The 12,091-nt window shown below is 41.9% G+C and overlaps 1 protein-coding gene across 1 annotated transcript; it reads left to right on the forward strand.

Moving 5' to 3' along the window:
• The first annotated feature begins 1,226 nt into the window (after positions 1–1,226).
• On the forward strand, positions 1,227–12,091 carry LOC127294708 (clathrin heavy chain 1). The gene is made up of 30 exons (XM_051324581.2): positions 1,227–1,417; positions 1,551–1,755; positions 2,949–3,037; positions 3,135–3,213; positions 3,330–3,457; positions 3,670–3,768; positions 3,852–3,960; positions 4,213–4,292; positions 4,373–4,600; positions 4,688–4,753; positions 5,192–5,308; positions 5,837–6,034; positions 6,145–6,261; positions 6,369–6,428; positions 6,519–6,605; positions 6,717–6,800; positions 6,898–7,032; positions 7,108–7,170; positions 7,242–7,346; positions 7,439–7,551; positions 7,634–7,886; positions 7,979–8,115; positions 8,205–8,483; positions 8,598–9,600; positions 9,714–10,199; positions 10,304–10,474; positions 10,561–10,746; positions 11,025–11,147; positions 11,228–11,338; positions 11,429–12,091. Exons 1-30 carry the CDS (start codon positions 1,373–1,375, stop codon positions 11,618–11,620), a joined length of 5,148 nt encoding a protein of 1,715 aa, XP_051180541.1. The 5' UTR covers positions 1,227–1,372; the 3' UTR covers positions 11,621–12,091.

The following is a 12,091-nucleotide window of genomic DNA, read 5'->3' on the forward strand; positions in this document are numbered from 1 at the left end:
TGAGTGAGAATAGGAGTGCTACACGCGCGCGCTCCTCCTCCTCCTCCTCGCTCGTCTCGTCTCGACACGTCACGACGCGTGCCGCGCTCGTGGTGAGTGGATTGAGCCTCAAGCCGAGACTTTCCTTACTTTTTGCAGCTCAGGAAAACGAATAGAGTCCTAGACGGACGCGTCGCAGTTAGTCGGTTCGGGTCGCTCCCGGACCGTGGGCTATCTGTAACCGACTCGAAACGTGCATGCGACGTGGCGTGGCCCACGTTACCTAGGGTTTCCTGAGACTATATAATCTCCTGCCCGGCTACCGCAGAAACACATCTAATACACGAGTTAGGGTTTCCACCTCTCTCTGCTTGCGCCGCCATCGTAGCCCACTCCATCCCGCGCGCCGACGTGCATCGGCGAACGGGAGAGCAGGTCTCCGGAACCGCTCGTCCTTGCGATCCTGTACGGGAGAGGGCGGATTAGGTTTTTGGGAAGCGCTCTGCGCGACTGCTCAATATCTTCATCACGGGTCGCCTTCCATCCAAGTCGGGCGGTGCTGCCTACCGTCGTCTTCAACGCCGTCTACTTCAACCCGTAGTCCCTGTCGTCAACAACATTGTCATCAACAACGTTACTGCCGCGACATCGTCTGCTACACCTTCACCGCCACCTCCACTAGATCGGTACGTGCGACATATCTCGATCTGTTTAGTGATGGATGTTGTACTATTTGCTCTGCTACTGTTCATGTTGATTAGGAATTAATCATGAAAATTGTGCCTAATTATCCAACATTATGTTTGATTAGGTCAGACCTAGACATGGTATGATAAGGGATCAAGCTCAAATCAGAAACATGCATGTGCCACAACTATGCAATATCAATTAAAGGTCCAAATAATACATGGCACTACTAGCACACATGTACAATTCCATCTTACAGGATGTACATGGGTTAATAAATAAGATTTGAACAAAACTATGTATGCACACAATGTACAAGCCGAAACATAAATCAATATATATTCTAAACTAAATTGATTCATAACTAATGAACAAGCATTAATACTTAAGCACATCTAAAACACTAAAATATAGTAAAAATCCAAGTAAACAGCAAAAACAAAAATGTGTTAATTGCCAAATTCCGACGCAGCTAACTACCATACCGTTGCTCAAGCCAGTTAATAGAGAGATGGCGGAGGACTAATCGGCGAAACATCTCCAACACGCACCGCACGCACTACTAAAATTCCCAAACACTCCATCGCTCGTTCCTGCCCCGTTCGTTGGTTCCTCCTCAGATCCGATCTCTCCAACACACGGGCACACACCACCCGCCCGCCCGCCGTCTTGCTCCAGGGAGCTCTCGCCGCCGCCGTCTGCCGCCATGGCGGCGGCTAACGCGCCCATCGCCATGCGCGAGGCGCTCACGGTAACACCCACACACCCATTACACCCCTCTCTGTCGGAAGTCGCATCAGATCTCCGAGGATAGCCTAGCTTGCACCCATGCGACTGACTGGCTGATACGGCTGCCATGGCGCCGGCGTTGTTGCTTGTTGCAGCTGACGAGCCTGGGGATCGCGCCGCAGTTCGTCACCTTCACCCACGTCACCATGGAGTCGGACAGGTACATCTGCGTCCGGGAGACCTCGCCGCAGAACAGCGTCGTCATCATCGACATGGCCATGCCCAGCCAGCCCCTACGTAGGCCCATCACCGCCGACTCTGCGCTCATGAACCCAAACACCAGGATCCTCGCGCTCAAAGGTACGAGATCTCGCCCAATCCCGCGTGATCTCATTCTCACGACGCCCCTGCTAAAGCTCCTCCCATCCGTCCTAGTCTGGTCGCCGCGTCGTCTGGGATCTGCAATAGTTAGGCGACGATCTCAACTCCCAGTCTTCTTAGTTTAGTGTGCACTTGGTCTTCTATGAATGTGCGCAGCTCAGATCAAGCTTCAGCTTGGGATCACTTAGTTTTGCGTGGCCCTGGCAATTTTGTTGTCATATGTACCAGACCTGGTAACACTACGTTTTAGCAACACATTTACCTTCCGTTTATGCTGTGGGAGTTCTGAGCCAAAGGAATGATGGTTTGGCAGGATTGTGTTGCATTGATCGATACTTAATTCTGATACTTTGCCCAACCACACAAAAGTCGGTTGGTCATATACTATATTACGAGTTTTAATGATGGATAGGTGCATTTCGGAATTTTGAAAATACATCCTCTGATGAAAGATCACAGACTCAAACTCACATTTTCTTTAGATTTGGAGTGAATGTAGCTTCTTATTTGTTGTATAATGAGATCATAGTTTTACATTTGCTTGTGAGTCATTAAGATTCTAACATGGTATGCTATGTGTTTTGTTTATAATGTCCATCACCATGACTTTGAATTGCTTTAGCTGACCATAGTTTGGGCCTAGGATAAGGGGATAAGGAGAGTTTAGTATCTAAAATTGTGAGTTTCTTTTAGGCTGGCACTCTCATTGAATTGACGCCTTGTCCTAAAACTGGCACTGCAACAACAGTAGCTTATGATATATTTTTGTCAAAGAAATGTCCCCTTATTACCTTTGCAGTTTGTTTTGGGTAGCTAGTTGTGACAGGGTGTAACTTGAATATAAAACTGAAGCAACTTGTTCTGGAGCCTACCGTTCTATACCTATGGCGCTTTCCTGTGTAACAGTATTTTTTTTTTCCTTTGGATGAATTCTGACATCCATAATAATATAAATAAGGCGATAGCGGCAAAGGTGTGTTTTCTCATGATCAGAATTGGCCTAACTTAAAATCATTTAGTTGAAATGGCTGTTATATAGTTGATAGTTGAATGGGAGAAACAAACCTATAATAACTCTACGTTTTAAATTCAACCTTTACTATCTGTCCACATCCATCTGTCTATTAAGCAGTTTCCAAATAGCAGTAACAAACTTTCACTAAAATTTGCAGCACAAATACCTGGAACAACACAGGATCACCTGCAAATCTTCAATATTGAAGCTAAAACTAAAGTAAAGTCGCACCAGATGCCAGAGCAGGTAAAAGTTTTCAAGTCTTTCCTAGTATACCTGGTCATTTTGTTTAAATTATTATCTTGACGCATCATCTTAAATATCTTCTCTACTACAATCACAGGTTGTGTTCTGGAAATGGATTACCCCCAAGTTGTTGGGTTTGGTAACACAGACATCAGTTTATCACTGGTCAATTGAAGGTTACTTCTCTGACAATGCATACTTCTCTCCTTCAGTACTATTTCCAGCTGTGCATGATTTGTCTTGTATGTATATGGAACTAAGACAATTGTTGCTTGCTGTTGCTGGAATATAGGAGATTCTGAACCTGCCAAGATGTTCGATAGGACAGCTAATTTGGCCAATAATCAGATTATCAACTACAGGTGCGATCCAGCGGAAAAGTGGCTCGTGCTTATTGGAATTGCACCTGGTGCTCCAGAGGTATGCTCAAGAGAGCATTCATAACATGATGCACACTATAATTTTTTTTCTGTTTGTTAGATGGTTTTGACCACTCTTTTATGTACAAGACTATAAATTATGATTTTGCATAATTCTAAGTAATCTGCTCTGCTATTGTAGCGAATACCAAGTAAATGATACCTTGTTATATGTGCCTCTTGTATTGATGGGCTTTCTTTTCAACCTATCAGAGACCGCAGTTGGTGAAGGGAAATATGCAGCTTTTCTCTGTAGATCAGCAGCGTAGCCAGGCACTTGAAGCCCATGCAGCATCTTTTGCAACAATAAAGGTACTATTCATTTGTTTTGTGCTGGTTATAATTATCGTTTCTCCTTTAGTGTTTACCATCTGTGCTTGACTTTCCTTGTCCAGGTTCCTGGCAATGAGAATCCATCAACGCTCATCTGTTTTGCCTCGAAGGCAACTAATGCTGGACAGATTACTTCTAAGTTACATGTTATTGAACTTGGTGCCCAGCCAGGTTTGCATCTAGAACTTTCATGTTATAATTTTCTTTCTATTTCTTTCTGCATTCAAATTTTTAGTGGAGCGCAATTGAGACAATCAACCATCTTGTAAATGGTGCAGTCACATTTTATCCATTGGAAATTTATTTTGTACAATTAGCCTATATCCTCCACCCTTTTTCCAAGTGACATCTGCAACCACTAAACTTGAATTTTTTTACTTAAAATAATTCCTGTGTTCTTATTATTTCAATCATTTATTGCAGGGAAACCTGGCTTTTCCAAGAAGCAAGCCGATCTCTTCTTTCCTCCAGATTTCCAGGATGATTTTCCTGTAGCCATGCAGGTGCATTTTATGTCCCAAACGCAGTATACCATGTTAGGTACCATAATATATCTAATTCGTTTTTCTTCTTTTGATTACAGATCTCTCAAAAGTATGGCCTTGTCTACGTAATTACAAAGCTTGGACTTCTGTTTGTGTATGACCTGGAAACTGCTTCAGCAGTTTATAGAAATAGAATCAGTCCAGATCCTATATTCTTGACAGCAGAGTCTTCTACAACCGGTGGATTTTATGCCATCAACAGAAGAGGGCAGGTTTTACATGCCACGGTTAATGATGCAACTGTCGTGCCTTTTGTCAGCGGTCAAGTATGATGTTTTGCACTACATAATTTTCTTTACGATGGATACACTAGATATTCCTTTCAAATTTCTGATACATTTTGGTGCCTGCAGTTAAATAACCTTGAGCTAGCTGTGAATCTTGCCAAAAGAGCTAATCTTCCTGGGGCAGAGAACTTGGTAAATTCCGTAACTAGTATGCTTTTGTGAATGGTGCTTTTACATTTGCAGAACTAGCTTCTATTTTTGCATAAAACTTTCTTACGAGTTCAGTGAGTATTTCGTTGCTAGATCGGAGATTTATGTGTTTCATTATGTTCCATCAGAAGGTTGTAGTCAACATCATTATGCAGTTTTCTCAATTTCCACTTTGCGTTCCTGCTGAATGCACACTTCTGAATTTGAGCTTATCATTCTTCACCCGTATCTTGCTCCAGTGCCCAATGCTTGTGGTGTGGGTATTTCAGTGTCTCAAACTCCATGCACCATTACCCTAGCAGTCACGAATTTCAGCGCTTTATATGCTGTAAAATTCAAGGATTCATGTATTCATTTAATTGTCAATCTCATTTGACATGTGGAGAGACTAACAGCAATTTTAATTATTCTGAATTGCAGGTTGTGCAAAGATTCCAGGAACTGTTTTCACAAACAAAATACAAGGAAGCAGCGGAGCTGGCTGCAGAATCCCCTCAGGGTCTTCTGCGAACCCCCGAGACTGTTGCAAAATTTCAGGTGCCTTTCTGGTTTTGTTGCATATGAAGCTGTTAATATTTATTTTCCTCTTTTTCATAGCTTGGTTCCTACCTATGTACTCTTTAATAAGTCAGCTGTTCTTCATAGCCCAAACTGTGTGAATTACAAAAGCGTGGTTGATATCTGACATTACAGATCATTTTGCTTTTACGGAATTTGCAGCAAGACTAATGTGCTAATATGTTTAAAACACCATGGCCTTTTTTTTTTGAATTTAACCCAGTTAGTTTTTTACCATGTAAGAGAAACTTTTTGTGTTTACTTGTTGCTGTTGGTCCTTAATGGAAAGCATGATTAGGTAAGAGTGATATGATTACACAGTCCTGTCTTTATTATTTACGCTTATACTATTAACCTGCTTAAGGTGTGCACTTCTAGTTCCTTACTTGAAATATTACTAGATAAGAGATTCAGTGCAAATTCACGTATTGCAAGTATACACCTTTTTACCTTAAAATGTTGGTTCTTTTGCTTGGCTGATGTGCTGTTTGTGTGATTCAAATGTAGAGTGTTCCTGTTCAAGCTGGGCAAACACCTCCACTGTTGCAGTACTTTGGCACACTGCTAACTCGAGGGAAGCTAAATGCTTACGAGTCTCTTGAGTTGTCTCGACTTGTTGTCAATCAGAACAAAAAGAACCTTTTAGAGAACTGGCTGGCAGAAGACAAGCTGGAGTGCAGTGAAGAGCTAGGAGATCTTGTTAAGGTAATATAGGTGTTGTGCGATGTTTGTCGATTGCACAGATTTCATTGTGCTTCCATAAATTTCATTAACTACTATGTGTGGATTGTTCACTAACCGGTGCTTTGGTGTAGACGGTAGACAATGACCTTGCCTTAAAAATATACATAAAGGCTAGGGCAACCCCTAAAGTAGTTGCTGCTTTTGCTGAAAGGAGGGAGTTCGACAAAATCCTTATATATTCGAAGCAGGTATATTGCTTTGGTACTGCTGAATTCTTCTTTTCAATAGGTAGTCCCGAGCTTAGCTTGGAGCCTTGGACATTGATCATCTTGTCTAAACCTTTTGCTGTTTCCAGGTTGGATACACTCCTGATTACCTCTTCCTCCTCCAGACCATCCTACGTACAGATCCACAGGTAATAGGTTCAATGCTTTAAGCCAAACAGTGCCGTGCTTTGATATCATACATCCTTGTCTAACTGCATATCCTATATATTCTTGGCCAGGGTGCTGTCAACTTTGCTCTCATGATGTCACAAATGGAAGGTGGTTGCCCATTAGATTATAATACAATAACTGATCTGTTCCTTCAGGTATCCTTTCTATTCATATCGATGCTTTGTTGGTTTGTAATATTTTTTTCGCCATATTTTTACTTTGTAAGTTTGGCTGTATGTCTTGCCTCATGCATCTTTTGTTAATAGAGAAATATGATACGAGAGGCAACGGCTTTTCTGCTGGATGTTCTGAAACCAAACTTGGAAGAGCATGCATTTCTTCAAACCAAGGTTAACATATAATTTTTTTAAATATGAATGACTGCCCTAGACCTTTATGGCTTTACCTCCTTTGTTGCTCAGTAGCTTGTGTTTGAATTCATTTTAGGTTTTGGAAATCAACTTGGTGACTTACCCTAATGTTGCTGATGCCATTCTTGCTAATGGTATGTTCAGTCATTACGACCGCCCTCGCATCGCTCAGCTCTGTGAAAAGGCTGGGTTGTACTTGCGAGCCCTCCAGGTCTGTATCTTTGCATGGTTTTGGTTGACATATTCTCTTTGTCTCACAGTTTATTAAGTCTTTATTGTGATACAGCACTATGCAGAGTTGCCTGATATCAAACGTGTCATTGTAAATACCCACGCCATTGAGCCACAGGTTTGTGCTATTCAGTTATGTTTGACTATTAATAAACTATTATCTTGTCCATTAAGAACATCCTTTCGCAGGCACTCGTTGAGTTCTTTGGCACCCTTTCAAAAGAATGGGCACTAGAGTGCATGAAGGACCTTCTGCTGGTCAATCTGAGAGGAAACCTTCAAATAGTTGTGCAGGTAATTCTTTTCAGTTTCCTTATAACTTTCATTCTTGCTGTTTATTTTTTATTGATTCTAATTTGTGTCCAATCCTGCAAATACCTCTGAAGGCTGCCAAAGAATACTCTGAGCAGCTAGGAGTTGATGCTTGCATAAAACTATTTGAGCAATTTAAATCTTACGAGGGCCTTTACTTTTTCTTGGGATCCTATTTGAGCTCCAGGTACTTAAACCACATGTTAATATCTTTCAAACATTGTTCTCATGCACCACATGTTAACATTATATTTCTTTGCCTGCAACAGTGAGGATCCAGATATTCACTTCAAGTATATAGAATCAGCTGCAAGGACTGGACAGATCAAGGAAGTTGAGCGTGTAACCAGAGAGTCTAATTTCTATGATGCTGAGAAGACGAAGAACTATCTGATGGAAGCAAAACTACCTGATGCCCGCCCATTGATTAATGTTTGTGATCGCTTTGGTTTTGTTCCAGATCTGACTCACTATCTGTACACAAATAACATGCTCAGGTACATTGAAGGTTATGTACAGAAGGTATGTAAATCTTTGGGCTCAGTGTTGTTTGAGTACATTTATTCTGATGTGTTGAGTATATGAATGGCTGTTTCCCTCTGTCTGGTTTGTAGGTGAACCCTGGAAATGCTCCTTTGGTAGTTGGGCAGCTACTTGATGATGAGTGCCCTGAAGATTTCATTAAGGGTTTGATTCTATCTGTTCGCTCTCTGCTTCCTGTTGAGCCACTAGTTGATGAGTGCGAGAAGAGGTGTGATTCTATTTAAAGTAGTTATAATTGTGTACATGTGCAGATTCCGACCTTTTCTTGTTGTCTTATTTGTTTGATCTTTTAATCAGGAACCGCCTACGTCTGCTTACACAGTTCTTGGAGCACTTAGTGAGTGAGGGTAGCCAAGATGTGCATGTCCATAATGCTCTTGGGAAAATTATCATTGATAGCAACAACAACCCAGAGCATTTCCTTACTACCAACCCATTCTATGACTCACGTGTGGTCGGTAAATACTGTGAAAAGCGGGATCCTACACTTGCTGTTGTTGCTTACAGGCGTGGACAATGTGATGATGAACTTATTGATGTGACCAACAAAAACTCACTGTTCAAGCTGCAAGCTAGGTAAGTTTAAGTTTGTTGTTTACTTGTTTGTCTGATGCCATGTAATATTGCTTGAAATTATTATATCTGCTGGGCCATTGCTTACATGTTCAGTACTGTGTTTTAAATTATCAGGTATGTGGTTGAAAGAATGGACAGTGATCTGTGGGATAAAGTTCTACTCCCTGAAAATGAATACAGAAGGCAGTTTATTGACCAAGTTGTTTCTACTGCGTTACCTGAAAGCAAGAGCCCAGAGCAAGTTTCTGCTGCTGTTAAGGCTTTCATGGAAGCTGACCTTCCACATGAATTGATTGAACTTCTTGAGAAGATTGTCCTTCAGAATTCTGCTTTCAGTGGAAACTTCAATCTTCAGAACCTGCTCATCTTGACAGCCATTAAGGCGGACCCGTCCAGGGTCATGGACTATGTTAACAGACTAGAAAACTTTGATGGCCCTGCTGTCGGAGAAGTAGCTGTTGATGCACAACTTTACGAGGAGGCTTTTGCCATATTCAAGAAGTTCAACTTAAATGTGCAGGCTGTCAATGTCCTATTAGATAACATCCGGAGCATTGAAAGAGCTGAAGAGTTTGCTTTCCGTGTTGAAGAGGATGCTGTTTGGAGCCAAGTTGCTAAGGCCCAGTTACGTGAAGGTTTAGTCAGCGAAGCTATTGAGTCCTTCATCCGCGCAGATGATGCAACACATTTCCTTGATGTCATCCGTGCTGCTGAGGAAGCCGATGTATACCATGATTTAGTCAAGTACTTGCTGATGGTAAGGCAAAAGGCAAGGGAGCCCAAAGTTGATGGAGAACTCATCTTTGCATATGCTAAGATCGATAGGCTCAGCGACATTGAGGAGTTTATTCTTATGCCAAATGTTGCCAATCTCCAAAATGTTGGTGACCGGCTGTATGATGAAGAACTTTATGAAGCTGCAAAGATTATCTATGCCTTCATCTCGAACTGGGCTAAGTTAGCTGTCACCCTAGTCAAGTTGAAGCAGTTCCAAGGAGCTGTAGATGCTGCTCGCAAGGCTAATAGCGCTAAAACATGGAAAGAAGTATGCTTTGCTTGTGTTGATGCGGAGGAGTTCCGTCTAGCACAAATATGTGGTCTCAACATTATCATTCAGGTATATATAAGCTGGAATATTATTATTCTTTGAAGCAAAGTTTGTGATCAATCTATGTTCGTAGCTCTTGAGGAGCTGTTAACTAATCCTTTCTGACATTCCTTTTTGTTTAGGTTGATGACTTGGAAGAAGTGAGTGAATACTACCAGAACAGGGGATGTTTCAGTGAACTCATTTCTCTCATGGAGAGTGGTCTTGGACTTGAACGTGCACACATGGGCATCTTTACAGAACTGGGAGTCCTTTATGCTAGATACCGCTACGAGAAGCTCATGGAACACATCAAGCTTTTCTCCACCCGTCTCAATATTCCTAAGCTTATCCGTGCTTGTGATGAACAGCAACACTGGAAAGAACTTACTTATCTATACATACAATATGATGAGTTTGACAATGCTGCCACCACTATCATGAACCATTCTCCAGACGCATGGGAGCATATGCAATTTAAGGATGTTGCTGTTAAGGTTGCAAATGTTGAGATATATTACAAGGCCGTGCACTTCTATTTGCAAGAACACCCTGATCTCATCAATGATCTTCTCAATGTGCTTGCACTTCGCTTGGATCACACAAGAGTCGTCGACATAATGCGCAAGGTTTGCCTCTAGAAAGATCTTTTGTTGTGTATGGGAAGGGTCTCTTCTGGTGTATAGGCTTATTCTATACTAAATCCTCAACTACTCTTTTATTCCTTATACAGGCTGGCCAGTTACATCTTGTGAAACCATACATGGTGGCTGTTCAGAGCAACAATGTCTCTGCTGTCAATGAAGCTTTGAATGAGATATATGTTGAAGAGGAGGACTATGAGAGGCTCCGGGAATCAGTTGACATGCATGATAACTTTGATCAGATAGGTCTTGCCCAGAAGGTAAAAAGAAAGAAAACTAGATGATTTTGTAATGCTTGTTGTTGGTGTTTCTGTTTTTATAATCTGTGTCTTCAATGCTGGATCAGCTTGAGAAGCATGAATTGCTTGAGATGAGGAGGATTGCTGCCTACATTTACAAGAAAGCTGGCAGATGGAAGCAATCTATTGCCCTATCGAAGAAAGACAACATGTACAAGGATTGCATGGAGACATGCTCACAGTCTGGTGACCGCGAGCTTTCAGAGGATTTGCTTGTCTATTTTATCGAGCAGGTTTGTGTAAAGAACATGTTCTGTTTGGATTACTTTTTTCGCAATTGAGTAACAAGTATGCAAAATGTGCCAATAGCATCACCATCTTTCTAGATAATTGCAATGGATTTTTTCCTGCTTGTTTTAATGATATTATTTGCCTTCCATAAAATTGCATACACGTCGCATACCAACAAAATCATCTCACTTTGATACCGGATTGTATTGTTTTGGCAGCACCAGTTATCTGCGCAGCATTGCATTTCTAATGGTTAAGCATGTCCGATTGTGTGTTGCAGGGAAAGAAAGAATGCTTTGCTTCTTGCCTCTTTATCTGCTATGACTTGATACGCGCGGATGTTGCCCTTGAGCTTGCATGGACGAACAACATGCTGGACTTTGCTTTCCCCTACCTGTTACAGGTATCTTATTTCCGTCTGTATGTTTGGAAATGTTCAGTTACATACATTTTGCTGTAATAGCGTTCTTGTTATGCATTCAGTACATCCGTGAGTACACAAGCAAGGTAGATGACTTGGTGAAGGATAGGATCGAGTCGCAGAAAGAAGAAAAAGCTAAAGAGCAGGAACAGAAGGACGTTGTTGCTCAGCAGGTAATCTGGAGTACTATTCTTTTTTGTGTTATATCCTGCTATTCATCATGCTTAAAGAGCCAGCATGACACGTTGGATTTTGTTATACAGAACATGTATGCTCAATTGCTCCCTCTCGCTTTGCCTGCACCACCTGGTATGGGTGGTCCTCCTCCGATGGGCGGAATGGGCATGCCTCCGATGGGCGGGATGGGCATGCCTCCGATGGGTGGAATGGGTATGCCCCCGATGGGTCCTGGTCCGATGCCTGCATACGGGATGCCTCCAATGGGAAGCTACTGAGGGATTTACAGTTTGCATTTGAAGAACATAGATGACTGTCGATTGTTTCAGTTTACACAGGGATGCACGATGATCCCGAGGTATCTTTGAAGTTGTAGATTTGGGCTATTGGTTTTTCAATTAATATTCTTTTGGTACCAGGACAATTTTGGCGAGCAATATCCCTAGCCGAGGTACTGAGTTAATTTACTGGTTACAGTATATTATGGTCGGGTAGGATGAGGATGATTAGGTTCAGCTGAAGAGCGAGAGGTGGAGGACTGGTACCATTTGTATAGGTTGTGTGATAAAAGAGTCTGTAGACATTTTGAATGTACACTTGGTGGCGTTGGTGTTGCCAGCCATGAACATAAACACTGCCCTGTATGTTATATGTTAATGCCTCATGTCCAGAGGTTTGATTTTTTGTACCTGGAATGTTGAACAACACACTGTATTTGTATGTTAATGGTTTATATTTACCTTCTGTAA

The sequence above is a fragment of the Lolium perenne genome, chromosome 4 (genome assembly GCF_019359855.2).
Source record: "Lolium perenne isolate Kyuss_39 chromosome 4, Kyuss_2.0, whole genome shotgun sequence".
NCBI classification, from domain to species: Eukaryota; Viridiplantae; Streptophyta; class Magnoliopsida; order Poales; family Poaceae; genus Lolium; species Lolium perenne.